At 42.7% G+C, this 27,431-nt stretch overlaps 1 protein-coding gene across 2 annotated transcripts in view; it reads left to right on the top strand.

Annotated features, from left to right (window-relative positions):
* PAX3 (paired box 3) overlaps positions 1–27,431 on the top strand; it is a 64,206-nt gene that overhangs the window by 18,218 nt on the left and 18,557 nt on the right. For both annotated transcript variants that reach the window (XM_085232980.1, XM_085232979.1), the window contains exon 5: positions 21,545–21,750. In XM_085232980.1, the coding sequence (XP_085089106.1) occupies positions 21,545–21,750 (206 nt within the window). The remainder of the gene's footprint in view (positions 1–21,544; positions 21,751–27,431) is intronic.

Here is a 27,431-nt window from a genome sequence, read left to right as displayed (position 1 = left end):
CGTGCTCACACGGACGATGCATCGCTCCCTACAGGCGCACCACCTCCACTCGTGGCTCTGAGCATTGTGTACTGCAGTTTCACTTGGTGTGATTCAGCAGGGCTGGGCTGCAGAGCAGCAGGATCTGTAGGAGAGGAATTCCAGCCGGGCAGCGTGTCTTTCTCTGCCAGTAACAGCGTCACATAGTCTAACGGACAGCCATGTCTGAGTGTGTGAAGGACAGAGGTTCCAGCTGGATGTGCAGGGTCAAAGTTCTTCACGTCCTGATGAGTAGCAAAGCCCAGGACCTGATGAGTAGCAAAGCCATGCAGGTCGGCAGTGGGAACCCTGCACAGAGTGCGTGGGGCGAATCCTCCCAGCAGGGTGCACACTGGGGGAAGCTCAGGGGTGTGCGGTATTAATGAGACCCTTCTCTGAAGGATGGGAGCTGAAATGAGGTATGAGCTTCTCTGGGTGCCTGCACTCCTCCAGCCTTCTTACTTTTGGGGATGCCGGCCCGATTCCTGCCATGAATGCACTCATAGGCACTCTTACACTGCGCTGAGTATAGCTAATCCTCTTTCATGGGGGGATAACTCTGCTGCAATAAAACGACCTTGTATTTGTTAAGTAAGTTATTATTTCTGTGCAAAGAGAAGCCTGAGTCTATAAATAATAAGTCAGAATTTATAAAGAGGACACCTGTGAGCTTCTTGTTTCTGTATACTGGCATTGTGATTGTAATTGCATTACAATGTACGCTAAAGCTGCTCATTTTAATTTTATATCTCGTCATTTTAAAGAGAAAATAGAGGACTCCATAGGTAGGATTAAGAAGCTGAGTAAGTTTTCTTAGTGCAGCTTCACGGGCTTCAAATGGGCAAAACCAGGCAGTCAAGCAAAGGGAATCCCCGGGGCTGGAGTTCTAAAACAAAGTATCTCAGACCTTCGGGCAGCGAATAACGCTGAACACCGCATCTGAACGCTGCACTGAATGCATAGCAAAACGTACATCAATAAATGATGTAGGTTCAGAGTTTATTATTCCACGGGCACTGCAGTGCTAACACTGAACGTGCCCGGCCGCAGGAAACAAACAGAATCGAGTGGGCGAAGTCAGCTTGCCGATTGCCGGCTCCTTCTCACGAAGGCAGATAGATGGATTTTTTTCAGCGCTATCCGGAAGCGGCACCATTGCAACAACTTGCGTGTTTGGGCTGGGATGAGAGGGAAGGCTCTGTTTCTCTTTTGCGAGACGGAAGGAGGGGAGAAGGGGCCGCGGCTCGCGGGTCGGTGCCCGCCGCACTGCGGGAGCTGCCCGCGTTAGCGCCTTGTGCCGTACGAACTTATTTCGGGGTGTCGGTATTTGTTTACCCGTGTTTGTTTGAACTAATCGCCACTCGGTGAAAGTCTGCGCCTGCCCTGCCTCCTTCAGCAGGCATTTAGCCGCGGTGACCAGTCAGGCATAAAAACGTGCTTATCTGCAAATGAATGGCAGCTCTTTGCTTCATTAAAGCCTCTTTCTCTTTTGGCACTCGCATTGTGACCCTTTGATATTAATTCAAAGGGCAATTAAAGAATGCGGCCCATCTTTGAAGTAAAGCATTCAGGGCAAGGAATGGGATGAACCTGGGACTCTGATGGACTGTGCGCATTCAACAGGCCCTTTCAAGGCAGTTTGAAGTGACTCAAAGAAAATGGGCAGGAGAAGGTCAAAGAGAAAAAAGGGGCTAAAGAAACAGTCTGTATTTGTTCGATGTATTAGCCAAGCAAACTGCAAATAGCAACAAAATGAAACAGTTAATAGAGCAGCCAGACAGAGGCATGTCAATCACTTAACTTGAACAGCATTGGGCTAACCAAGGCTTCAGTCCACTGTGTTATCTAATTATCTTGGGAAAGCCAGTAGCTGGAAGTAATGGTATTGTATTTCTTTCTGCTTACTGCTCAGAAAAGGTGATAAATACTCACTGCTTCATAATTATTCAGCGTATATACATAAAGAGTGGTGGGTTGGTGGATTGGAGGCAAGCTGCTCCTCGAAAACCAACAAAAAACCCTTCCCGATTAACCTGGGGTGCAGAATGCGCGCATTAGCATGTTTCAGAATCTTGTCAGGGTTTGCATATGCAGTGAGCGAAGGCATGCATGGTTTCCTCTGGAACAAACCTTAAAGACAAACACATTTACGAGCCTAGGAGAGCCTTTTTCTCTTTCCTCCAAATGCAGTTTCAAACCACATATAATGCTAAGGGTCAGACTTTAAACCACAATAAACAATGAGATTAAGAGCTGAGGCTGCAGCTCTGTCTACGCAACATATGCTCTTGTACCTAAGTGCTGTGGCACACATGGTATGAGATTCCTGCCTTATTTTGCCCTAACAGGGTAAATTAAGGACAAAGTTTCAGATTTTCCTTACAATTTTCTTTGTATTGTTGGTTAAATTATCCCCATGGGGCTTAATTTTCCACTGGCCTGGATTTATGCATACAAAACAAGTACACAGTTTTATTTGCACAAATGGCTGTGCCCATAAACAGGCATATTTTAAGGTCCTGGCATGAGAAGAGATTCCTGAATTTATCTTCACAGTTGCACTGGATTGTTGTCATTAGCGAAACAAGGAACTAACACCGACATTGCAATGTGAGAGCAGTGCTCCGGTCTGGATCCAGCTGATGCAGGGAATTGTGTAATAACAGAACCATGGGAAGAAGTGTGTGCTGAGAACCGTCTTGAAACGCATTTTACAGCATTGCTTACCTACTTGTATCTTTTGTAACACATAGTGGATTTTAGTCGGAAAGGGCGGCTGTTGAGCCACACAGGAAAAACCTGCTGGAAGACTGTGTTGGGGTTTGGGCGTGCTGCTGCCATTGCTTCTGCATGAAAGTTACTTTTGTCTCTGGCACAGTCCTGTTCTCTGAAGTCCCACTCGCATTAGTAAGCCCTAAGCCATCTTACAAGGTTGGGTGGTGCTCTTGGGTTCATTGGGCATAACATGGTAAAGAAGTGGTTGCAAAAAAGCTCTGCAAGCATGAAATGGACAACATACAATATGATTGAACTCATGTTTTAAAAAAAAAAACACAAAACTTCATCAACAGCTGGAAATTGTTTACTATGGGAGAGAAAGAAGAAATCATTTTTTTGTCACTGTTGTTGAGAAAACAAAAGCATTGGCACAGACAATTAAAAATCACTTTGTTAAGATCTTGCATGCTAAATTTTAACCAGAGGGACTTCTCTTTTTCCTTTTCTTTTTCTTTTCTTTCTTTCTTTCTTTCTTTCTTTCTTTTTTTTTTTTTTTTTTTGCACTCTCCTTTGAACTTCAGTCTAGCAAATAATCTAAAAGAGTTTTTAGTGTGGTTGTGCTTGTGTGATGGGAGAGCCCTTCATACAAGCAGAAATATCAACTTATCTTTTCTGGTGGCCACTTTATTTTTATTAAAGGAGGAGAAAAAGGAGAGGAATTCCTGTATATATCAGCCATAGCATTGTTTCAAAGCTATATATTAATAGAAAAAAAAAAAGGCACTATATGAACACTTCACTGTCTAAGAATTCCAGCTGGAATAACTGTACAGAACCAGTGAACTCTTTCTTATTTTGCATGGGTCCCTCCTGGTGTCTGTAGGGTTTTATACATAGCCCATTGAAGCTAAACCCATTGATTTTGGTTGGTTTTGAAAGAATTAGGATGAGACCCCTTAGAGGAGGAAGTTATTAAAGCCTGTTGAAGATTAGGCTTTCTGAAGATCCTTCTAAGTATATGACGGCTGATGAAGTATCATAAATCAGCTGAAAATAGAAGAGATTTCTTGAAGGCGCATAAAACCATAGAGGATGCAAGCTGCCTTGGTCATATGCCAAGTGATGCTTGGCACAGGGCACATGGCTGTGGTTGCCCTGGTTGGTGTCATCTGCTGGCTGCTCTGCCCTCAGTATCTCATGCCTTTGGTTTTAAGCTGTTTCCAAATACCACTTGCTGCTGCTGCAAGTGGGAAGTTTTCTGTCCTAAATCCCTGGTAGGAGCTGTTTGCAGTAAGTGGTGGTACGTGTACCAGAGGGGCTGTTCATTTTGTTGTTTGGTAGCATACCAGTTCAGTTGGCTCTGATGTAAAATTTGTAGTGGAGGACTGAGAAAGAAGGCAATACTATTCATGTTGTGAATGGGGTAAATAAAAGACTGGATAGAGTCATTTGAGCTGGGCTGTAAGGGAATTATCTCATTATTCAAAGCCTAAGGGCCATTTTTTGGAAGCTAGGTATGGATGGCATGCCAATGTGGATCCTGCTGAGCTCCAGAGCAGGTCACCCAGCCGTGGGCACACGCCTGAACTTGATGAGAAGGTTACTTCCTTACGGTTGTGTGTTTGACCTAAAACCAGGCAATTTCCTGAAAGTTTGTGGGGTGGGCTTCCTTAGGTAGGTTTTCTTCATTTTTCGCTGGAGTCTGGAGAGATTAGTCCAAAAATCTGAAATTTGAAAGTGCAGGTGGAAGAGCTGGCCCTGGAGTCCTGCTTGCTCCCTTGCACCTGCCCTCGGGGCTTGCTGGTTACTGGGAAGCATGGCATTTCTCAGTTGGCTTTCTCACCACCTCTGCCCCATGCTGGGGTCTCCTTTGGCCCTTGCACCAGGAAGTAGAACCCAAGTGTTCCCTCCCACACAAGCTCCTTTCTTCCTTATGTGTAGTTGCCTGATGTACTCTGCTCTTAGCTGTCTTCACTGAAGATCAATTGGTTGGTTACATGTGTAGACTTTTTTTAAGCAAGCGTTATATTTTAACTGCATTTTGTTGGTGCTTTTGGGAAATACTGTTGCCTAGCAAAAAAACCAGAGCAGCTCTAAGAATATAACGTTGTAATTGCTGAGGCTATGCTGCATTTTATAAACAAAAATAAAGGCTAGCTGCTTCATTTTGCTAAAACCCCTTATTTACTGTGTCCCGGTGCTCCTTCCAAGACTGGAGGCCTCTCATTTGCTGGTGTTCCTTACCAGCCGCTGATTGCTGTAATGCAATGTGTGCGATGTACACTTGATACATCATCTAAGTGCTGGAACGCGTTCGCTCTTTGTGCGATCCCTCAGTCCTGATGTAAACCAGGCAGAAGTGCAGCAGTTCCTGCCATAATGTAACACGATTCCAGGAATTAGAAATTTCCATCCTGGAATGCACTGGGAAGTGGCAGCAGGGCTGGGCTGGCAGCGGGCTCTGCCCCTCTCTGTGCATATGATGTGTGTGGGGACAGAAGGTACAAATTTGTGTGTGTATGTGTAACTATAAAAATAAATATACTCTTCTTTGTGTAGACAAACTACATTTCTTCTTTCTAGAGGTAAGTGTAAAAATTTCAAGCGTTGGCTGGAAACAGAAACAGGCTCTGACTGCCTATGTGGAGAGGCTGATCCTGCTGCAGTGTGGTTGTTTTGTCAGCAGCTTTTGGGGTTCCCAGTGCTGTGAAGCTATCGGAAAAAGGTTGTGAGGTTGTAGCCGCAGATAAATCTGGAAAGCAGTGCATAAAAGGAAGCTTTTCAGGTTGTATTATTGTTCTTGGGCAATTTTTTTTTTTTTTTTTTTTTTTTTTGCAGTGTTGGGGCACTGGGTACCATCAGAGGCTTACAAAGCTTGAAAACAAAGAACTAAACTCCAAGGTATTTTCTGTAGACTGCAAAGTGACTAAATGAAATAAGCATCTGTTATACCCAAACTCAAATGAGGACAAGTTAAAAGGACAAGAGAAATGCTAAATAAAACATGACCAAAATTAATTATTACTAGAAAATAAGTTTTTTCCACTTGCAAACAATTGACGGGGTTTAGGAATCAAGTCTGGGGTCAAAGGGTCTTGATGGCCAAGTCAAAGGGCACTCAGAGATGTATATTAATGCATGTCAGCTCCTAGAGCCTAGAGTCAAGCAGTAGTTCATAAAAGAAACAAGGCATCTTAAGAAGAAATGTTATTAGCAAACATCGGGTCAAAGTTTATCTTTGGGTCAGTGTGTTCTGGAGGGTCACCCATTCAGCGCCGGCTGCGGGTCGTGTCCTTAGAGCTGCCTTACTGCAAGGTGTGGAGGGAAAACAGAAATATGAAGATCGAACCAGGGAAACTGGATGATTTCTTGGAACACTTTGCAGGACTGAGACTTAAACTGAGACATCCTTAATGGAGACAAGGAAAATGGGAATTGATTAAAAATTATTTTTGTTTTTACCTTTTAAAATCAAATCTAGAGCATCCTTAAGTACGGACATAGAGGATACTCTGCACTGTCTTTGCTCTCTGTCCTAAGCTGGAGCTGGTGCTAAGGGGGACATACGTGGCTTTCTTATGAAAGAACTGGCATAGCCCACACCATCCCCTTTGATGCAGGGGTATTGCAAATCCCCCCACGTGGTTCCTCCTGGATACCATGCCTCTCCAAAGGAGCATGCTGACCAGTTTGTCCCATTTACAACATCACCGCTTTCTCCTCTTCCCACCGCCTCGGCTGTGGGAACCCCGGCGCCCCAGGCACGGTGGCTGGGATGCAGTGCAACCCTGCAGGAATGCTCCCGCTGTGCCGGTGCACACAAAGGCTGCCTGCTTGCTTTGACAAGCCCATGCTGCAGAAAATCCTGGCGATCCTTTGTGCTTGGTGATGTTGACTCGTTTTAGTTCCACGCTAAGATGCTTTGCCATTGAACCAAGTGGGGCAAAAATGTGGACTAGGGATCTTTTAAACGCTGTTGTTCTGCTGCTGTGAGGAGGCACTTTGCTTGACTTGTTGAAGAGGTTGATTTGAAGGTCGCAACTTGGTTATGCTTTGAGGGGGAAGAGCAAAGCCCTGCTATATGAGTAATAACTGTGACTGTTTGCTAAAGCTCATTATGCTGATGGTGAATGGTGATTAAAATACAATGTGCAGTGATAATCAGGGGTTTCTGAGAACCAGTGTGACAAGAAGCAACAGAAGTGATTCCCTGTTAGGTTTTCCTTCTATAGTGTGAGTATTATATTCTTGATTTGTTACTGTATATAATGTTGTGCACTGGAAAGTTTTGAGCTGCAGAGATGTCAGTCAGTATAATGGAGAGCCCTGATGTGCTCGTGGAATGGTGATGTGCCTGCTGCTCTTTGGAACAGGGTGGTTCCAGCCCATTAATCAAATCTTTGGTGCTTCTTGCTTTCTGAAGTTCGTGTCATTAAAGTATAGGAGGAAAGTCTCAAGAAAGAAGCTTGAGCTGTAGCAGACAAGCTTTAATTTTCTTTTAGATGAAATACATTTCCTGCCTGGTCTTGGCAACTGGACAAAGCAGACTTTTCTTGGGAGCACATGATGTTTGCTAGAAGTTTCCTGTCTTCAGCTGGGATTCCCAGTTGGAAGCTGGGAGGGGACATGTACCCATGCTAGGCTCAAAATCAGAGGTTTTGGGAGAAAAGTGGGGGCTTGTTGGTTTATGGGGCATTGAGTTTTTGTTCTGTTTTTTTCTAAGCACTTGCTGAACCTTTCCAAGAGTGGGAATGGAGAAGAAGATGGTGCAGAGTGGTTGTGAGCTCAGCTCTGCTCTCAGGCAGTCGCTCCAAAGCATCCTGAATGAATGCTGGTCCCCCTACAGACGTTCCCCTCTCTTTCCATCTTTTGGGAAGGGCTTTAACAAGATTTTATTTTTCCACTAGCACAGAACAGGGTGGGGAAGAAAGGGGGGAGAAAGCCTGGAATGAGAAAGTGAAATGAGGAGAAGGGGAAATATTCCTGTCCTCACCAAGCTGCAGCCATGGTCTGAAAGCATGAAATGATGTGAATTAGAAACATGCCCAAACGACAGAACAGCCGAACCTTGCTGGTATAATCTGTCATGGCTCCACTGAAGTTAATTTGAAAGTCTGTCTGTTCCTAAATAGGTGCAAAGGCCTTCCAATGAATTGCGTGTTACCATAGGAAATCATATTAAAGGGAATGGCATTTTAGGAGTCTGTAAGTCTTCAGTTTTAATGGTAGCAGCGTTGAGTTCAATATAAACATTCAAAAGAGCTTGCAGGGTTGACTTTAACTTTGCTTGTGAGTGTGTATCCATGCTGCTAAACTATGAGTTTAAGCCCTGTAGAATACTTTGCGTGGGTGCTGGGTGCTGGGAAGTGCTGGCCGGGAGCTCACCAACTCCATGGAATGGGCTCATGAAACCATGCCTTAGTGTGCGTGGAGCTTGAGCAGCCAGGTTGGAGTGACAGCTCCTTCCGTGCACTGGTGGGCTCAGAGGCTGAGGAGGAGGAGGATGGGGAACTTGTCCTTCAGGTGCTCAGCGGTATCGAACGTGCTTCTGATTCGATCTCCTTTGTAAAAAAAAAAAATCTTTGTAAAAAATAAGAAAATAAGTTCTGGGGATTTATAAGAAAATAATTAGGACCTTATCTTGCTCCTAATGAAGACAATGGCAACATTAGTTTACTGCAAGTTGATGCCCACTATTGTCACAATTACTTTAAAAGAGGAAAACAGCTGCCAATTAAGACAAGCATCAGAATGACAATTTTTCCACTGTACAGAGAATAATTTATGGCCAAAGGATTACTTTTGAAATTGTTTTGAATTCTGCTCTTTAGCTTATTAAATGAATCCTTCTTAGGAACTTGATTGCTAATTCACTTTAATTTAAAAAAGCCCCTCTGTCGTCTTTGGATGTAGACAGAGCCCTCAGGGCTCTATAAAGCTGTCAATATGCTGTTAATTCGGGATTTCTTTTTTCCTCATGGCTTCAAGCTTAATTCTAAGAGTTGGGAAGATGCCATGGTTTTGGTTTGCAGGAACTCAGTGTCTTATGGGTTTCAGATCCCAACAGAAGTAGTAGGGACTCTCCTGCTGCTGTCACCACATCAGGTTGGAAAACTGCAAAAGCCTGAGGAGGAGCAGGGGTCTGCTGGCAGTGGGTCCCACCTGGTTTTCATGCTGAACTGGAGGTGGACAAGAACCAAGTGCCTTTGTCCAAACGTCCCTCAGCTTTGGGTGGGTCTGGATCCAGATCAGAATCTGAACTTTTAGTGCCTCGGGCTTGGCTCTAATTGAAGCCATACAAAACCACACATTTCACATGACTTTGATGCAAAACCATAAATAGGCCCATTTTTGAAATTCAAAACAAAGTCCAGGCTAGCTTAGAAAGATCACAAACCTTCTGCTGAACCTCAGTGGTCCCAGGTTGTAATGAAAATTTTAGTCTTAAACATAATATTATTCCTGGAGGAAAAGATGTTCATTTTTATCCAGCTAAATGTGTGGTAGGCAGCTGTGTCCCACTCACTGTGTATTATCTCAGAAGACAGCCAAGGCTCTCCCTCGTGTAGGCTGTGGTTGTAATCAGTGTTCTTGTTTTAGACGCTGATCAAAAATCACAGTGGTACTAATATGGGTTTTGTGCCCTGCACAGAAGAACATAGGAGGAATTCTGCACAGTGTGGGATTGAAAAAACAAAGCAAAGATGAACCATGGAGCTACTATGGGATTCTGTTCTGTTAAGCCACTTTTGCAAGCTTTTTTTCCTAAGCAATCAAATCACAAAGTGAATCTAGATATTTGGATTTTGCGAAACAGAGCAACATGACAGTTATTAATTGTAAGGGCAGGTGCAGGTTCTTCTCTGAAGATTGCAGCCTGAGCATTCACTGTGAAGTTACCCACTCCACATGTTGGCTTATCTCTTCATCTGGGATGATATGTGTTAGAATCAAATGAATGTCAGCCAGAGCGCAGCCTGCACCCAAGTTTGTTTGAAGGGCATTATTTGGTATCTGCCCTTAGACCAGGATTTGGAAAATCTAACTGATGTGATGAAGGTACTTGTCAGTGAAAACCTCAGAAGTGTTTCCAGGCCATCTGTTTCCTGGGGACTTGTTTACATTGCTCTGGTAAGCAGGAGCCCTGCTCACCAGTACAGGAGGGCTACCCACACCCATTTTAAGACCAGGTGACATCAGCAAGACTGGATGTGGCTCTCACATAGCCAGACCCAGGCTTGATGAACAGCTGTGTGTCCATCTGGGAAAACTCTCTGTTGGTGTTACTGGGTGCTCAGTGTCACGCATGTGAGTGTGGTGAGTGGTGAGTGGTGGTACTTGTAGCCCTGTGCAAGTGGAACAAGCAGGGATTGAGTTCGTGGTGCCATAACACAGGAAGGGAAGATGAAGCAGGACCCAGAATTTTTACAGCTAGATAGTTAACACAAAGCTTTTCTCAGATCTTTTTTCGTCTCCTCCCCTCCGCTTGTAATGCTGAGGACCTGTGGGAAATTGAGAGAACCTTTGGATAGATGCTATCAATTAATACTACAGCTTAGCAATTTAAGATAGTTTCACAGAGATCAAAGATTGTAGCTAGGAAACTGAGCATTATAATGACTTTTCTGAATGCATGTGTTTGCATCTTGGCAGCTTTTTTTCTAGTTTTAAATGTAGGAAAATCTGTGTGGGGCCATTTTTACAGTTGTGAAAGAGGATTTGCCCTCTTTCTGGAGACTAGAACCATCAGCTGTAATTAAACCATGACTTTTTCAGCACATGAGAGATCACCTAGCAGTGAATTCCTCTTCCTAATCCAGAAAAAGCAGAGGCCATTTCACTGAGTTCCCAACAGGGAAAAAAACAAACAAACAAACTAGATTAAAGCAATGTACCTTGTGACTTCTGTGCATGGAAATCCCTGGTGTCTGTGAGTGACTGAGGACTGGGTCTGCGTGCTCGAGTTGTGAGTGATCCTGCAGCACACATCTGCTGCCTTCGTGAAATTAAAACTGCTCTTTTTTTTTCTCTCCTTGTTTTTGTGCTGGATGATTGCTACCATCGGTCTTAACAGGTATATGTTGTGCTTGTCCACATTATTATTATGTGGACTGTGCACTGCTGTGTGCTTAGTATGCAAGGTGTTCCACTAGTATATTTGGCTGTATGTCAAGAATAAGGTGTATAGCACACAGGTGCTGATTAGGTCTCTGGAGGACTGAAGGGTCAGATGGTGTGAGAACAGGAGATCATGGAATGCCATCAGGAGGAGAAGTTAGTGAGAGCTGGGGATCTGGCTGCCTGGGTCGTACGTGCTGGGTGTTGGGCATGGGCAGCTGTGAGTGCAGGTGAGGTAAATGAGCTGTCCCACAGTCTGGACAGGTAGTAAAAGTGTAGTACTGCATCAGTATTGCATCGTAGTTGTTGATAGATACAGAACAGATTAGCTGAATGGCCCCAAACAGCTTTGAATCCATAAGACTTAGAAGTGAGACAATAGCTAAGCTCCAGCCTAATAGTTTATCATTATATTCAGAGTTCTTATAATTTTTTATTTATTTAAAAGCTTACCTAAAACTTTTGAGGAAAATCTCTGGATCTTTTTGGCACTGAGGCAGAAAAAACGGGCAATTACAGCAACTCAAGCGATGCAATTTTAATTATTGATAGGAAAAATGAACAAACAAAAAAACCCCATAAACCTAGAAGTCACTCCTGGCAGACTTTACCAGTAGGTGTGTGGCTGCTGGGGGGTGCAGCAGCAACTGGAGGCAGTGGGTGTTTAGGGAGCACCTTGGGAGTTATGTCTGAAAATACAGGGAAAGTACATCCCCAAGATGGGAGCTGCCTTATGCGTTATTTGTCCAGATTAATTTAATTTGCACCTTTCTGGGAAAAAAATTAATTAGCCTGTTTTCCTTGTGAAGTGCTTAAAATCATGCTTCTTTTTAAACAAAGTGCTATGATGGAGCCTTCTAAGATGATCTAGTGACAGCAACAATTGGACAATTCATGTTGGCTTGACAGTGCAAGTAAGCAGTGCTTTGTGCAAACTATGGATTGCTTGCTTACCCCCACGCACACATTCTCACTGTTTTAAATCTCTGTTAATAGCAGCCCCTTGGCTTGTTATCAATAAAAAATTTCTCATTGTGATTTCTGAACGAGTATTTCTTTAAAATAAGTAATATAGATGGTGGGAGAAAAAAATAATGAAAGAATCATAATTTTAGTGTTCAGGCACAGCCTGCAGGATATCTCTGCAGAGATCCTGCTGTTTCTGTTCATGTCTGTGGGGAAACAAGTAATAAAAAGCCAATGCATATATCTTGCAGAATTTGGGGCAAAAGTTACCTTTTCAGTTTTGGGGGCTGCTAATAATTTGGAGAGGCAATGATCAATTTATTAATATCTGTAGGAATTTCCAAGCAGACGATGCGAGTGTGAATATGCTTAGTCAAATAATTCTTGACATCTCTACTATTAAGCACTCATAGGCAACCATTGTTCTTTAGGTTTTCAAGAGAATCTGTCAACAAGTAGTAAATAAGGCCAAATGTATGGCAATTAAATATGGCTGTGGTAGAGAATGGGTCCCTTTCCCTATAAACTGGACAGAAGAATTGTGGGTTTGCTTTGGAAATTAAGCTCCCAGTGTTTCTTTTGAATAGATAGCAAACTGTAGGCCTTCCTTCACTCTTAGCAAATTGAAGTGTTACTCTCTTTATGGTGCTGTGCATGTGCGAATAAGTTTTCTTTTTATCTCCCAGGTATCAGTTTTCTCAGTGTCTGCCTTAGGAAATGTCTTGCTTTGTCCAGTCAGTGTATGTATGATGGCACAGTAAGGCCAGGTGGCACCTGTGAGCTCTGGTAGCTGCTGTGAGGTTCATTTGCTCACATTTCTCACTTGAGAGGGCTATAGTGTTGAGATGAAACTGAAACTACCTACAAACTGCTGTGTCAGTGCTGTTTTGAAATAAGGACAGTTTTAATACAGGTGCTAGAGCTATTTGAAAGGCACAGAGGATGTAGTAAAGCAGTCTCAATACTTTTTTGCTGCAAATATTTGTACTCTTTAATTATTTTCTTCCAAAATGTTTTAGCCATACTAAAGTTGGTTAAAACCTTCTGTAACAAGGGATTTTTGGTTGTATGATGTTGTTGCAAAGGACTGGGCCAAATATAATGTATAGATTTTTTTTTTTTCCTTCTAAGAATCCACACTGCCTATGCAGTGAGAGATTGCTGACAGCTCAATTATTTGCAGTGCTTTAACTCAGTAGTGCAGTCTCATTATTTACCTAGAAACTCTTTCATTTGCTTTATATCACTTCTCAGCTGACAAATTCCATCTCTCAGGACACTCAAAGTTTTCAGCCTTAATTGATTACCAGTCAGCTCTGGTAATATCAGATCTGGTAATATCAATATCAGCTGATACTGGCTTGAAGACATGCTGCCAGTCCTCTTTTAGTTTGTTCTGTAAATTGTGCAAGAGAGATGTAGCCTCATTTGGATTTGAGTATTCTGTTTCTTTCATCTTTTTTTTTTTTTTTTTTTTTTTTTTTTGGTACATTTAGGAGGCAGTTGTGTTCTTTTGTGATGACCCCTCTGGAAATTTTTCCTTGAAAACTGATAGTGATATTTAAAACAAGACAAGATGTTGCAATACTTAAATATGAGGCTCATGCTTTCAGTGTTAATATAGATGCTCCCTGTGGGAAGAACTGGAAAAGCCCCCAGCTGTAGGAACTCGTGAGCTCCTGGAAAAAGTCAGCAAATGTGTTTGCGATGACTTTGTGCTTTTCAAAGGTTCCTCCTCTCTATCAATAGAGAGCATTCAGGGATGCTCTGGAGTGACTCAGAGTCCAGTGACAGTGTGAACAGCAGAGTTTGTCCCAGGCACTTTGTTATGCTCGGGGCAGGCATCGTTGTGGCCCTCTGTGTGAACTTCTTTCCCTGAATCTGCTAACATTGATGTGAGATCGAGCAATCTTACCTGCACCTGACTTTGTCCTTCTGCCAGTGGAAATACCAAAGTAGTCCTTTATGGCTGGTGAACAGAAACTGTGCTAAGTCAGCACGAAGGTCTGGCCTTCATGAGGAATGTTGAACAGTTCCTTAGTTGTAAAGCTTGAGTCTTCCCCAATGAGTCCCACCAGAGTCTAAAGCTACAGGGGTGGGCCCGCAGATTGCATTGGTTTTACCAAACGTGATTCCTTCTGGTTTCCAGTAGTGCAGATGCCCATGTAGGTCAGATCTGAGGGATCTGTCTTCCATGGCACAAGCCAGGTGGAAAGGGCCAAGTTTTGTGCCATCCCTTAGCAGCTTCTGTGAGTGGTAGGTGGTGGGCGTACACATATGCACTGTTTGCACAACAGCCGGAGTGCTAATTGCAGTTCCTTTATATTCAGTTTGCAGCATAAAATAATAATAATTCCCAGCACATAGAAACAGCAGTGAAACTTCAGAGTGGGATCAGTCCACGTGCAAAGCTGCCAAGTACTTTAATGTTACTTGTATCAACAAAACAAATATCTTTTTAGAAGAGGTGGGGGAATAAGAAGAGATTTTTGTAGCTGTTGTATTTGCCGTTTCCTCTTCCCTTCCTTTCACTCTAGAAATTCCTTATCCTTTCATGCACTGTTGAGAATTAGCCATTTATTCTTAGTGCTGGCGATGCAGTCTTTGATATTTAAAATGGAATGTGTTCCTTTTTGATGCTCTGTGATTTTGAATGAAGTACATGCTAGCAGGTTAATGGCGCAGAACAGTTAGATACTGGCCACTTTTTTCTTTCCTTTCCATATTATATCATCATTCCTAAGCAAAATAAATTTTTAAAAAGACACTGTAAATTGTCTATTGTTTGCGCGGTGAATTGTTTTCACAGTGCTGTTATTCTCTTCTAAGCTGAAATTGTTGAATAGCTATGGGCTGTCACATTTTTGTAAGTTATAACTGCATCAAGCTGTGCTGACAAAATGTTCCTGCATGACTGTTAATATGCATTGTCATTTTAAGCATGAAACAGTTTAGCTAATGATTTATCTCTTATAATGCAGCACTTGGGGCAGCTGTATGATTTGTCTCTTTAGCAAGTCAAGTAATTTCTTTAACAAAATGTTAAGCACAGATGGGCCATAGGCTGTCAGTTAACCATTATTGTGCATGCATCTGCTTGCCTTCAATGCACTGTTTTATGTATTCAGTCACTTACTTAGGCACAGCTCCCTGAAAAGCGGAACCTACTCTGATTGGCAAATAAAATGTTCATTTGTCTCTTCTTCCTATTGTTTTGTTTTGGTAACACATGTCAGCAGCTCAATTACCCAGTTCATTAACAGCTCCCAATGGACATGATGGCCAACCCCATGATAAGGAGGGCGATTGTGGCACATATGGTCAATAATAGCCCGTCTCTTGGTAATTGTAAATAAAAGTCACTGTTGGCCATTTCCTTTTACTGCAGCTACTGTTTTCTTTTTCACTTTGCTGTACAAAGCACATTTCTCAATGTGAATCAGTCCAACCAAAATAAAAATACCATCCACTCCTCTCCGGCATCTCACTTATATCACTGCTGCAGCTGTTTTTCCCTTTTTGTGTTGAATTTCCAGCTTGCAGCTCACAGGAGATGCAACTTCTGTTTGCCAATTCCATTAACCAATTAATTACTCTTATTAATCAGTTTAGTTAAACAGCAACAAATTTTCTTCCCATTTCTCTCATTCTGTCAGCTAAGACTTCTGTAAAGTGCCTGTGGAGTTTTAAAAAAGCCATTTATAATGTTTTTGTAAGTATGCCCTTGGCGAATAGCAGCAGTTTTCAAAGGGGGAATTGAAGTGTGACTTAATCCTTGTTAGATGAGCGATATTCATGTCTGGAGCACAGGGCTGCTTTTGCGTTTTGTTTCTTTTTTTAAAATATATCATAGTCAAAATGCCAGTAAAAAGGGTTAATAGCAATTTTACAACCTATTTGTATTTTTCGTGGTACTGTTTTCTGTTACTTTCTAGCAAGTTTGAGAATTGTTTTTCATGTGCTTCCTGATCTTATTTTTTCACTTTTTTAACAGGAACATGCAATAGCATTAGCATATTTTATCTTAACCCTGCTGGAGTCTTTTGTGGCTTCTTGTTGTTCTTTGTTTTTCAAAATTTGCTGTTCCATCAAAGCAGAGGAGTGTGACTGCTAACAAGCCCTGGGCTGTGCTCTAGCATGGTGAAATTTGGGGTGCCAAATCTCCCTGTAAACTGGATAACATTGCAGCTTGGGATCCTGCTAAACTTTCCAGAAGTGCTTTGGCAGCAGCACCGCAACCCTCAGTTTTGCGGTGCTTTTCTAAACTTTGGGCTCGATCTCAGCTAAAGGTCCCGTCTGGCTGCTGAGGGTCCAAAACAGCTCACAGGTGGCAACCACAGATCTCCAGCACCTGTCCCCACCGCCAGCCATGCTCACGGCCACTGCTCAGCCTGCATGGGGGCTGCGGCACTGGGGGATTTGTTGAGTGTCAGGCCTCATTTGCCCGGGTTTGACAGGCGCAGAGCTGGCAGGCCGTGCCCTTCCTGATGGCCCCTTGCTGTGGTGGGGAGGGGGAGAGGGACATGGCCTCGCATTTCTCCCAGAAAGTGCAGGAAAGTGGAGGGCTGGCAGTGAGATGCTTGCTTGACTCTAGAGTTTTAATTATATTTTGTATGCAAATGACAGCCCATAGTAGGAGGAGAGGGAAAGATGGTAGGGAGATGCTGGTAGGAAGTAATATCACTGTTTTATCTTCCTGTGGATTTTATTTTGAGGAAAGAAAGGACTCACAGAGTATCTCTGGTCTGTGGACTGTTCCCATTCCTGCTGCTGAGGGCCTGCCCCAGTGCAAGTGGGGTTCCCAGGGGAGCATCTGGCCTGGCCGTGAGCATGGGCTTTCTGAAGGGAGTGCTGCGGTGACCCTTGCAGCCCAGACCCTGCCATGGCTTCCTCCTCTTCCTCTCTTTTCAGTTCCTCTGTAACCGTGCCGGGCCCCGGTGTGGGCAGAGGTCTCACGGGGCTGCCTCCAGGTGCCGGTTTCAGGCCGGGGAGTGTGGATTAACCCCTGCTGCATGTCCCTTCCCCCGGCTGCACGGCCCCCCGCCCGCCGGCCCGGCCGCCTCCTTTGTGCCGCCCGCATCCTGCCAGGCAGGTGTCAGAGCCCTGAATGCGGGCGAGGGCCCTGCTGATGGATACCACAGATGGAGCGTGGAAATCGGCAGAATGGGCCTCAGCCACAGGCCATTTCTTAGGACCCAACAAAAGCCTCCAAATAAGTCAACAAAAATCCCAAAGATCACAAAGAGAAAGTGTCATTTGTCATTTGCCGCGGGTCTGTGTGGGGGTGGCTGCCCTGCCGTGCTCCTCCTCGCTTGCACCCGAGTCGACACGCTGGAGGTCACCCGCATCCCCTCCTGCCCAGCGGCACCCGGCAGCGTGGCCGACACATGGAGGTGCTGGGGCCACGGCTGTGGTGCTGGGAGCACGGCCTGCACAGCTCATGCCATGTTCTAGCCAGACTCCTGGCCGGACAACCTGTCAGGGGCTCGGAAGAAAGGGTGAATTATTTTATTAAGTGGCTGCCAGAAGAGCTGTGCCATGGCAGGCTGCGGGATGGTGGCCCTCTGCCCAACTCTGCGGAGTGCAGTGTGCTGCATCTATCATGTCTGGTTTTTGAATGGTTGTCATGTTTTTGTTATTTAATTATTCAAATGAAATGTCTTGCTGAGAGGAGAAACAGTCCAGAGAATGACCTCTTGTGCATTATTTTGTCATTTAGTTTTTGCCCCGACACATCTATTTACAGTGTTTGGAAAGCTGATAATTGCAGGGTTCCACATGACCTGTGAAGCTGAGCAGGACCTTCTTCCTGCTGTTGCACTAACCAGGATGAGGCCTCTCCTCAGGCTACCAGGAAGGTCGTGAGGGGCTGTGGGACAAATGATCGCCCTTTAATGCTGCAATTTCTTCCTTAATTAAACCTCACGGCTCAGCTACTGGTGGTGCTTTGGGCTGCCGCCCCTGTGGTGCTCCATGTGGGGAGGAGAGAAGCCAGGAGCCCTGCTTACAGCCTGCAGGATTGGAGTGCTCGGATCGTTAGGACGGCTGTGAAAGTTAGCAATACATGAAGCGTGGGTCTGTGGAGGTGGAAATAGCTAAAAACAACCACCTTTCCCCGTGCTGAGTGGTGTTATGCTGTGGAAGTTCGTGCCTCTGTTAGCTCACTAAGAGGTCTGTAGGCTGTGGCTATAGAGCTGATGGCAAATAAATACTGCAAAGGCTGAAGTTTGTCCAATTTGTATGCTTAGCCAATGCTCTGGTAGGCTTCTTGCTTATATAAAGATTTAATAACAGTATTTTATTAATTAAAAAAAGTAAGGATAGAAGCTTCCTTAGAACTAATGCTATTTCAAAACACTTAACAGGAAATAAAAATAGTGTAGTCTGTTGCAAAGACATGTAGTTACAGTTTTGAGATTACATTTGTCTGGTTTTTAATATTACAGATCAGCCAAGACAAAGGAAGTCAGTTTTCACTAAGGCTGCTCCTAGTACCCAGGCCAAGCAGAGGTATACTGATGAAATCAGACGAGTATGAAAGCCATTTAAATGGATATGTATTTTCTCCCTGCTTGAGTTTCATTACTTTAAATGTTACCATTTGTGTTAGCCACATAATCTGGACTCTTGGATGCTTTGTTCAGTGTTTTTTGTTGTTGTTGTTGTTGTTTTGTTTTGTTTTGTTTTTCTGACTGGAGTATCTTTGTGCATTTCATATAATGCTTACTGTAAAGTAAAACTGAAATGAAATTAAGTCAGTTTCTTGTTCTCACTACTGTGTGAACAGAAGGTGCAGGGAAACATTGTAAGGTTTTACTAAATCTTTCTGATGCATTTTTAGAAAGATCATTATAGCCTTCCTGGTACTCCCACCCAGTTAGCTGAGGGTGTTCAGGGCAGATATAGAGTGATAAGTAGCCACTCTAAATTGCACCATTTAAGTTAGCTTGCCTCATTCAGGCACGTGCAAGTGCCATGGGTATCTGAGGCAACACAGGGAAATGATCTCTTTAAAAAGTTTTGTGTTTTCTTTGTTTCTGAACCAGGAAGGCAGGTCTCATTGACTCACTAGGGTTGGGTTTCCAACTGCAGATTTGGAATTCGTCACTATCTCAATCTGTTTTTATCCGGGATGCCCTAGATTTGCAACTTCTATAAGGAATGACCTTGAACTATTTGGGATAGAATGTTTGTGCTCATTCCCCTATGTCTTGAGGTATATTCTCCAGAACAGCTAAATTCAGTCTTATTTGGAGTAGAGCTTCCACACAAGTAAAAGACTCAGAGTTGGATGTTTGCACTGTGCATTTATGTTGAGCTCTGTGGGGGTTTCTGCTGATGTCTTGTGTATGTTGGGTCCAAAATACTTATGGTGGCAGGACAATGAAGATAGCTTTCACAGAAGAGCCTCTTGGCTAGAGTATTATTATTAATTTTTTTTTGTATGCAGAATTTCATAAACTCTTCAGTGGACTTGTCTGTAAAAGCACTCTTTCTTTCCCATGCTGTAAGACTAAATAAACAGATTAAGTGTATTTATTAGTTTGAACAGCTTGAGCTTCCATTGGAAGTGGAAGATAGCTATAATTGAAAGAGGTGAAGGGCTTGAGCTGCAGCTTGAGGAATTGAGTTCTTGAGTTTATGTTCTGGCTTTGTGTTCTCAGTTACTTTCAAATAAATCACGTTAAGATTATTTTAAATCAATGTCTCTATCAATAATTTATTTGGAATTATTGAAGGAGTAGAAGCAATGCTTGCATTTCCACAGAACAAGCAGTTTCATCATCATTGGGGAGTGTTGGCCCTCTTTAGGTGGTTTTCCTTGAAGGCTTGGGAAGGAAAAAATGCTTGTTTTCTGGGACAGCAGCAGGTGCAAGTAAAAACTGGCTTTGGAAGTCTTTTTGTGTGTGTGTGCCTGTGTGTGTGTGCCTGTGTGTGTGTGCCTGTGTGTGTGTGCCTGTGTGTGTGTGTGTGGTTCAAGATAGTTTGTTGGAGAAAGTAAATGTGGTTGGGTACTAAAAGAGGCTTTGCTGCCCTCGTCACAACTGTAGCTACGGGCTCAGCCATACCAGGCTGTGGATGGTGTTCACTCCGTTGTCAGCAAGGTTAGGGCAGTGCCACAGGGCTTTGGTGTAGGGGTAGCTGAATGTGGGGTAAGTGCTTGAAACCTGGCATGCCACTGCATCCGTGAGCTCCTGTCAGTCTCCAGTGATGCCAGGGACTTGCTTCCTTTGGGTGTGTGAGCTCAAGCTCACTGTGTCTCCATGTGTTCTTTATTTCCAAAAGATTAAATTAACTACATACGGTGCTAAAATAATGCCTGTGAAGCTGAATCTCACAGTTTTTCTAGGAAACTTGAAGATAGAGTCTGGAGATCTCAAGTGGTGCCTTGGGAAGGGCAACAAAGAACTGGGGGAAAGATCAGTGGATCTAATAAGATACAGTTTTCTGGGCACAGCTTATCTTTTTATGTGAAGTATAGTGATCAGAGCTGATCACTGGTTCTGATTTCGCTGTAAATGGCTGATGCAAGGGGTGGTAGGCCCTGTCTCTGGAGTGGATGTGCTGTACACGGTCTGTTTCTTGATGACCCTCCTTAAGTATCAGCTCAGGACACAGTGAGAGAGACCTCTGGTCCAACACCTGGGCTGGTCTGTGCTCACGTCCTGGAATGGTTCCTGGAGGCTGAGCCATTGGCACACACCTGCATCTTCCTACAGCCATTGCCTGTGCTGGGATGGCTCCCAAGCCTGGGAGGAGTAATGAAGAACTGTAAGGCAGAGGAAGTAAAGTTGTCTGTGTGTTTCAGTTTGGCTGTTTCATGTATCTCCTTACTTTAGGAACAGGAAGAATCAAGAAGAAAAACTATTGCTCTGAGCTATTTTTACAGGACTTCTCTGTACAACTTTTTTTTTTTTTTTTTCTCCGAGTTAACACTTGTCTGGACTGTCCTAAGGTTATTAGGTGGTCCTAAGGCAGACAAATAAGTTGCAAATGAGCAGGAATGCTTAAGTGTGCCAAGATACACCAATACTACTCAGAGTGTAGAATACTACACAAGACATAAGGAAATACTTGAATATGTAGGAGAATTAATTTCTTCATTGCTGCTCCCCAAAGCTTTGTCGTCACTTCCATAACCATTTCAGCAATAAAGATTTACTTACAGATCTGTAGGGAAAGTCTCATGCACTGCATCTATATGTTTAAGTTGCAGAGTGCACACGGTGTGACAGATGTTTGCATCTGTGCAGCAGGAAAGAAGGCAGCATTGATGTCTGATCCTATCGAAGATCAGATTGGCCCTGCATGTGGTGGAGGGGTTGGGGATTCATGATCCTTGAGGACCCTTCCAACCCTGGCCATTCTGTGATTCTGTGAACTGCTCCAGGTTTTTAAATTTGAAAATTATTGGAGTTAAAATGAAGGAATTGATTAATTAATTCACTCAAAAGTATTTCTAGAGATCCTTATATATTTTTGAGTCAGGAAAAGGTGCTAAACTCATAACTGAATTGCTAATCCTTTTGGTTTGAGCACACTTGCACAGCATAACATTTAACTCTTGTTTCTCCTTTTATTTGCTGTTTTGAAGTTTGCCAATTCAGTTCTGAGTCATGGAGACAAAAGCACTTTTTCGACATGAGATATCAGCAATGCTTTTTTTTTTTTTTTTCCCCCCTTCAACTAAAGCTAATGTTTTATTTTTATTTTTTATTTGGAGCATCAGCACCCCAGTCCGATGAAGGCTCTGATATCGATTCTGAACCAGACTTACCTTTAAAAAGAAAGCAGCGTCGCAGCAGGACAACCTTCACAGCAGAGCAACTGGAAGAGCTGGAAAGAGCTTTTGAGAGGACACACTACCCTGACATTTATACTCGGGAAGAACTCGCACAAAGAGCCAAACTCACAGAAGCTCGAGTTCAGGTATGAATTTAGAGCCTGCCTAACAAAGGGAAATTCCTATTAAGTGACAGTCCTTTAACATTCTCACACGATCCAGCTTTAGGTTAGAAGGAAAATTTGAAGCTACAATATGTACAGCCTTAGTGGTTCTTACATCTGTGCATGGACAATGATTTTTCAACTTTTTAAAGCAACAGCCTAGTCAGCCTTCACAGAAGAAGGTCTGTTATCCCAGTTTGTTTATGTTATGCATTTGACAGCACTCTGCATATAAGCAGGTCAGCTGTTGTGCCAGTTTATAGTTATGTAACTGATTTCATCTGTTGTTTTTTGGATCTTTCAGGCATTAACAGAGGAGAGAAAAACATTTTAAAAAGGACGTGTTTATAGAGCCATGCAAGCAAGCATGGTAACTGATGTAGTATCTACAGTTTACTATTAGGTTAATTTTGAAGTTGAATTGATTTAAACCTTGTAACAACTCTTCTATACCCACTGTCTGTTTAATTCAAAACAAAATAAACCCTCAAATAAGTTAGGTCTTTACAGCTTCATGTTGATCTGGATTGTCTAAAACAAGTGCTGGAGGAGTGAGTAAATCATGGAATTGATTTAAGTTTAAAGAAAAAAAAAAAAAAAAAAAACAGCTTGAACCTGGATTTTCAGATGTCCAAAATTGGCAACTAGGAGCCAAATAATTCTGGAATAAACTGGATCTAGGAGTTCAGGTTCAGATTAAGACTCGCTCTGTTTACAACACAGAATCGTGTCCTGTGAGATGCTTAGTACTGCAGGGAGAATCCTCTGGTGCTCTTTTATTAATTGACATCCAAGAGGGATTTGAAAAGATTGTCCTGTTTAAATCAATCTGAAGTGCAAGTGTTTGTAAGCAAATATGTGGTTGGCTGACAAGAAAAATGAGTGGTAACTTGTGAACTGACCAAGGATCCAGGTGAATTTGGCTGCTTTGGTGAAGCTGTTTTTATGGTTTGACCCTTTGAAACTCAGCCTGAGGCATTCAGACTCTGCAAACTGAAACAGGCGATTCAGAATATCCCTCCGACCTTGTAAGACAAGCATGCCTATTGTAGCCTGCCTGCATTTACTGAGTGTCTGTCTTGAAGAATCCTGACTGTCAGTTTTACCTGCTAAATGTTTTTGTAGAAGACTTCAGACCAAATTTCTTACAAGTGTTTGTTATGACTGTGAGAGAAAATCAGATGTATGGATGAATTTGTCTGGAGGGCAAACTCAGTGGTGCATGACTCTCTTCTTAAAATGTTTATTAGGTATAATGCTTACAAAACAGCTTTGTATCTAAACTTGAGCCAGGTAAGACCAAATCAAGCCCTGGAAATCATCCACGCACAAGCATAATAAAGATAGCTTCCTATACACGTCCCCTTAGCAAGACAAACTTGATGTAGGATATGATGGTTTATGTTAGCTTCAGTGGAAAGATACGATAAAATGAAAAAGACCTTGTTCGTGTTTTTCTAAATCAATGACCCACAGCTAGAAGAAAAGCAGAACTCTCATTAACATAACAGCTGTCTTAATGTGGCTTTAACCCTGTGACTTTTTACATTCCTTATGGCTTCCTTGGTTCCCTTGAGACGCATCTTGTCTCACACCACTCCTATGATCTATAGCCACACAAATTCCCCAGTACCTCTAACATATGGATATTTTGCCTAACCCAGCATGGAAGAAAGTTTCCAGTCAATCAATGATTGAAACACCAGAACAAAACCTTTCTGGCTTAGAGATGAGCTGGGGTTGAAGTAGCCAGCCTGTGGGTAGTTTCGTAGTGCACTCCATCTGTCTGGTACCCTTGAAGGGCTGGCAAAGTGTTTTAGCAGTGGATTAAGGGATACAGGATTTTCCTTATCAGCATTCAGCACCTCTCTACAGCCCCTTAAAATAGCCACCTATGATGGGCATGAAATAAAAGAAGACCTGTGAAAGGAAATAACCCTAAGAGACTTGAGCCTGAGAGGGCTGGAGAGCCATACTGATGCAGCATTCAAGCTCTCTTAGTCACATTTCTTTTTTGGTGAGAGTATGACAGAGATCAGAGATACCAAATCTTATGTGGATATATACACAAAGATCTCTTTGACTGCTATTTCATTAAATATTTTGTAGAAGAGTGTAATTGTACTCTTTGCAGCCTGAATTTGGGTGAGATTCGGACATTATTATTTTCTCTTGAGATTTTCTAATGGGATTTTCTATAGTGACTGATCTCATAGAGTTGTTTTTACATTGTCTAGGATGTTAGCTAATTAATGCTTAACTGATTACAACAGAACATATGAGCTGTTCTTTCAGTCCTTCCATGTTTTGCTTTTTCTCTGCCACTCCTGTGCATCCTCTTTCCGTCTATTCCTAAGGGGTGATCTCTGAACACTCATGAAAAGAAGAGTCTTTAACCTCCAAACTGTCTTTTTTCTCACTTTCTTACTGCTGAAGGGTGGCCAGGCACGTGTTTCTAAGCAGGCTGTTGGAGGGGGGTGGGGAAAGCCACCTCTGGGTTGAGATCAAATTTAGAATGTTTCAGCCCCTAAGGGAAATTTTTTGAAAGCTACAAGCAACTGAAAACAGACTTTACACTGTTAATGTTATTTGTGTATTTAAATTGCGGGGACAGGAAAGGCTTTTGGGGTAAGAAATGTTGAAACAAGCTCCATGTTGCAAGAATCACAAGATGTATAACTGTAATTATCATGAGTACTTAAGCACTGTATGTAAAAAGAAGTGAAAATACTCCCTAGAATTCCTCCTCCAGTGCCTTTGTGCTCCAGGACCCTGGGAGTTTCTCCCTCGTGTTTGAGCCCAGATGTCATGTGAGAACAGGACAGCCTCTGCTCCCTCTTCCAAGGGCACCCGGCTCTCTTCTGCACATTAGATGCATCAGGAAGGGAAAAGTTAGTTGATGTTGTTCATTGAATGTATATCGCTCAAAAACTTAAGTCAAGTCCCCAAGGCCTAGAGTGACCCTAAAAAAAAAAAAAAGGAAAAAAAAAGTGATCCTCTTTAATATGAAGTTACAGCTTTCCATACTCTGAATAAAACTCATAAACTTCCAATAGAAACTCATTAAGCCATTATGAAGTTGCAGTGTAGACTCTTCAGGTCTCTGGCCTATATTTACTGAATCAACCTCGGGGCTGATTCCAAAAGTGAAATTTTTCCCACTGTAGATAAAGATCAAAGGCTTCTTCTGAGCTTCAGAGAAGCACGGTTACGGTTTCTGTAACAAACAACGCATAAGGAATGAAGTGGGTAGTGTCTCCTCTGGCCACTTCTGGGTTCCCACACCAGGCTTATTTTCAGTCCTGGATGAACTAGGTGAATTTGGCAGCAGCGTGAGGCCTCAATCTATAGGCTGGGGATGGGTATGTACATTCTCATGTCAACTCTGTGGTAAGCTTTTGTAAAAAGCTCATCACAGCTTCAGTAAATAGAAGTCCTAAGGGCTGAGGTCTTGTGCAGCCAGAAGAAAAACTGAATAAAAAAACTGAAAAAAAAGAATACTTTACTATTTTAGAGATGTGATTGCATGTTGGTTTATTTTTCTGTTCACTGTGGAAAGGAACATGTGGAAAGGAAGAGAATGTTTGGAGAAGATAGAGGAGGCAAAGGGGAGAGAAGCAATGATGACTCTTAAGCTGCTGGTGTGATTTGAAAGATCTGAAGTCCAATATCTTAGCTTTAACATTCTCTTCTCAGTAGCAAACAGTGAGAAGCGTTCACTGGGAAATCAGGGGAGGAGGAACCTGTGCCAAAAAAAATCTTTCTTTGCTCCTCTGGAATGGTTTGAGCTCATGCTCCAGCTGCATGGTCCTAAGGGGAGATGGGGTAAGGGAATGGGGGATGGATTCAGAAACATTTAAGACCTCTCAGCAGATCTTTACAGATATTCCTGATGTGGTTTGTGGAAAATTTATAGTGCTTCTTTTTGAGGCTGTCCTTCTTACATCACATACAGGATACAGAAAGAAATTGCTGTGTGCATTCTTGTAGTAGATAACCTTGCTATTGCAGTATTATTATTTTTTTTTTCCTGAGGTAAAGCAGGAATTCATATAGATAAATTAGCCAACAACAAACACATGCCCAAAAAGACATTTATATATACAAAGGAGAAGAAAGGATGTGATTTTTGATTCTCTTTCTTTGGTCCCTACTACCTTTGTGCTCAAATTAATGGTGTTCTAATTTAAAACTACACAGTTCATTGTGCTTATTAGTCAATACTACCGAATAGCGCTCAGCTGCAGTGTTTTAAAAGTAGCCGTGCAGGACTGAGGCAGAGTAACGTGTGAGAGTTGAATATGTTGGATCACATTGAGAGGCAGTTGGAAGGCCTTATTCCCTTCATTTTTTTTGTTTGTTTTTGCTTTTTGGAGGAAGGAAGAGGTGGGAACATGGCAAAGATGCAGGTATGTGGAAAATATCAGGAGGCAAATGGGGGAAAATTGCCCTTTGGCTGAAATGAGAAGTGCTGCTAACAATTCCTCAGTCTTTTGACTTTGCATGCTTTTGGCACTTATGTTTGCAATGGTCAGGACTGCATTTTAACAAAATATCCACGAGTTTCCTGCAGAATTCACATCTCAGATGTTTTGTGCTGGTGGTTTAGAGATGTTTTTCCCTTAAAAGCACATAGAGCACTCTGTGTTTGTGATCAGGCTGTTGAGATGTCAGGGCTGATTACACTGCTATGTTCCCAAGTGAATAAATGCATCTCTTAAGGAGTACCCTGTCGAGATCAACAAAGTAAGATGCTGGCACGGTCGCTTGCGAACTATTTAAAGGAAAAATGATAATAAAAAGCAGGATCTGAATATAAGAAAGCAGAAATGGGAGAAACTTACTAGGTTTCATTCATTATCCATTCAACAGTACTGCAACATATATATATACATACAAAATTATATTATACTTATTTAATATTTTATATTGCAGAGTGATTTCTTTTTTTGTCAATCCAGTTCCAGATGAGTGAAAAATTGGGTCTCCAATGCTTACTTCCTTTAAATTACACTTTTTTTTTTTTTTTTTTTCACTATACTCTCACTCTTCTTCAGTTCTATTTTCAAGGCCCTCAGTGATATAAATTTTAGCCAGATTCTGTGGTTAAACTTTGCTTCCAAATAGTCAGAGTAATTTACATTCCATCTCTGAAAGTGACACTGAAGCTGGGGAGCCAAAGTCTCACCAACATGAACGTGCCTTGGCTGCGAGCACAGCCTCGCTTTGGGTGCTGGGGTCACCCAGCAGGCCGCCTTTCCTCTGCCCGTGCACGTGTTTGCACAACACCAAGCACAATGCTGACCTAATTTAGAGCTAAGGCCCCTGCACAGGCAGGTCAAATTTCTTCTGACGTGGGTCTGTTGGTGTAAGAATGCTGGATTTTGAGTCTCTGAAAGGCAGAAACTCTAATATCTATTGCTTTGCTTCCATGAGGGAATTTAGCGTGGTCGTGGTGACTACAGCACAAAGGTGATGATTGCTTTGCTCAGAAGTGAGGCTGTGGAAGAACAGGGGTATGCTATGGGGAATCTGCTAGATTTGAAAAGTCCACTTCATAACGTGAGGATTTTGTAATTTTGATGAAATTTACTGAATAGAAATGTGTTTCAATGACGCTGGAAATGAGCAAACAAAAGAAAGCGTTTCCCTGGGTATCTGCA

Source organism: Meleagris gallopavo, chromosome 11, assembly GCF_905368555.1.
Source record: "Meleagris gallopavo chromosome 11, MGAL_WU_HG_1.1, whole genome shotgun sequence".
Taxonomy (NCBI): Eukaryota; Metazoa; Chordata; class Aves; order Galliformes; family Phasianidae; genus Meleagris; species Meleagris gallopavo.
Note: the sequence above shows the minus strand (reverse complement) of the source record. Positions and strands in the feature narration are given on the sequence as shown.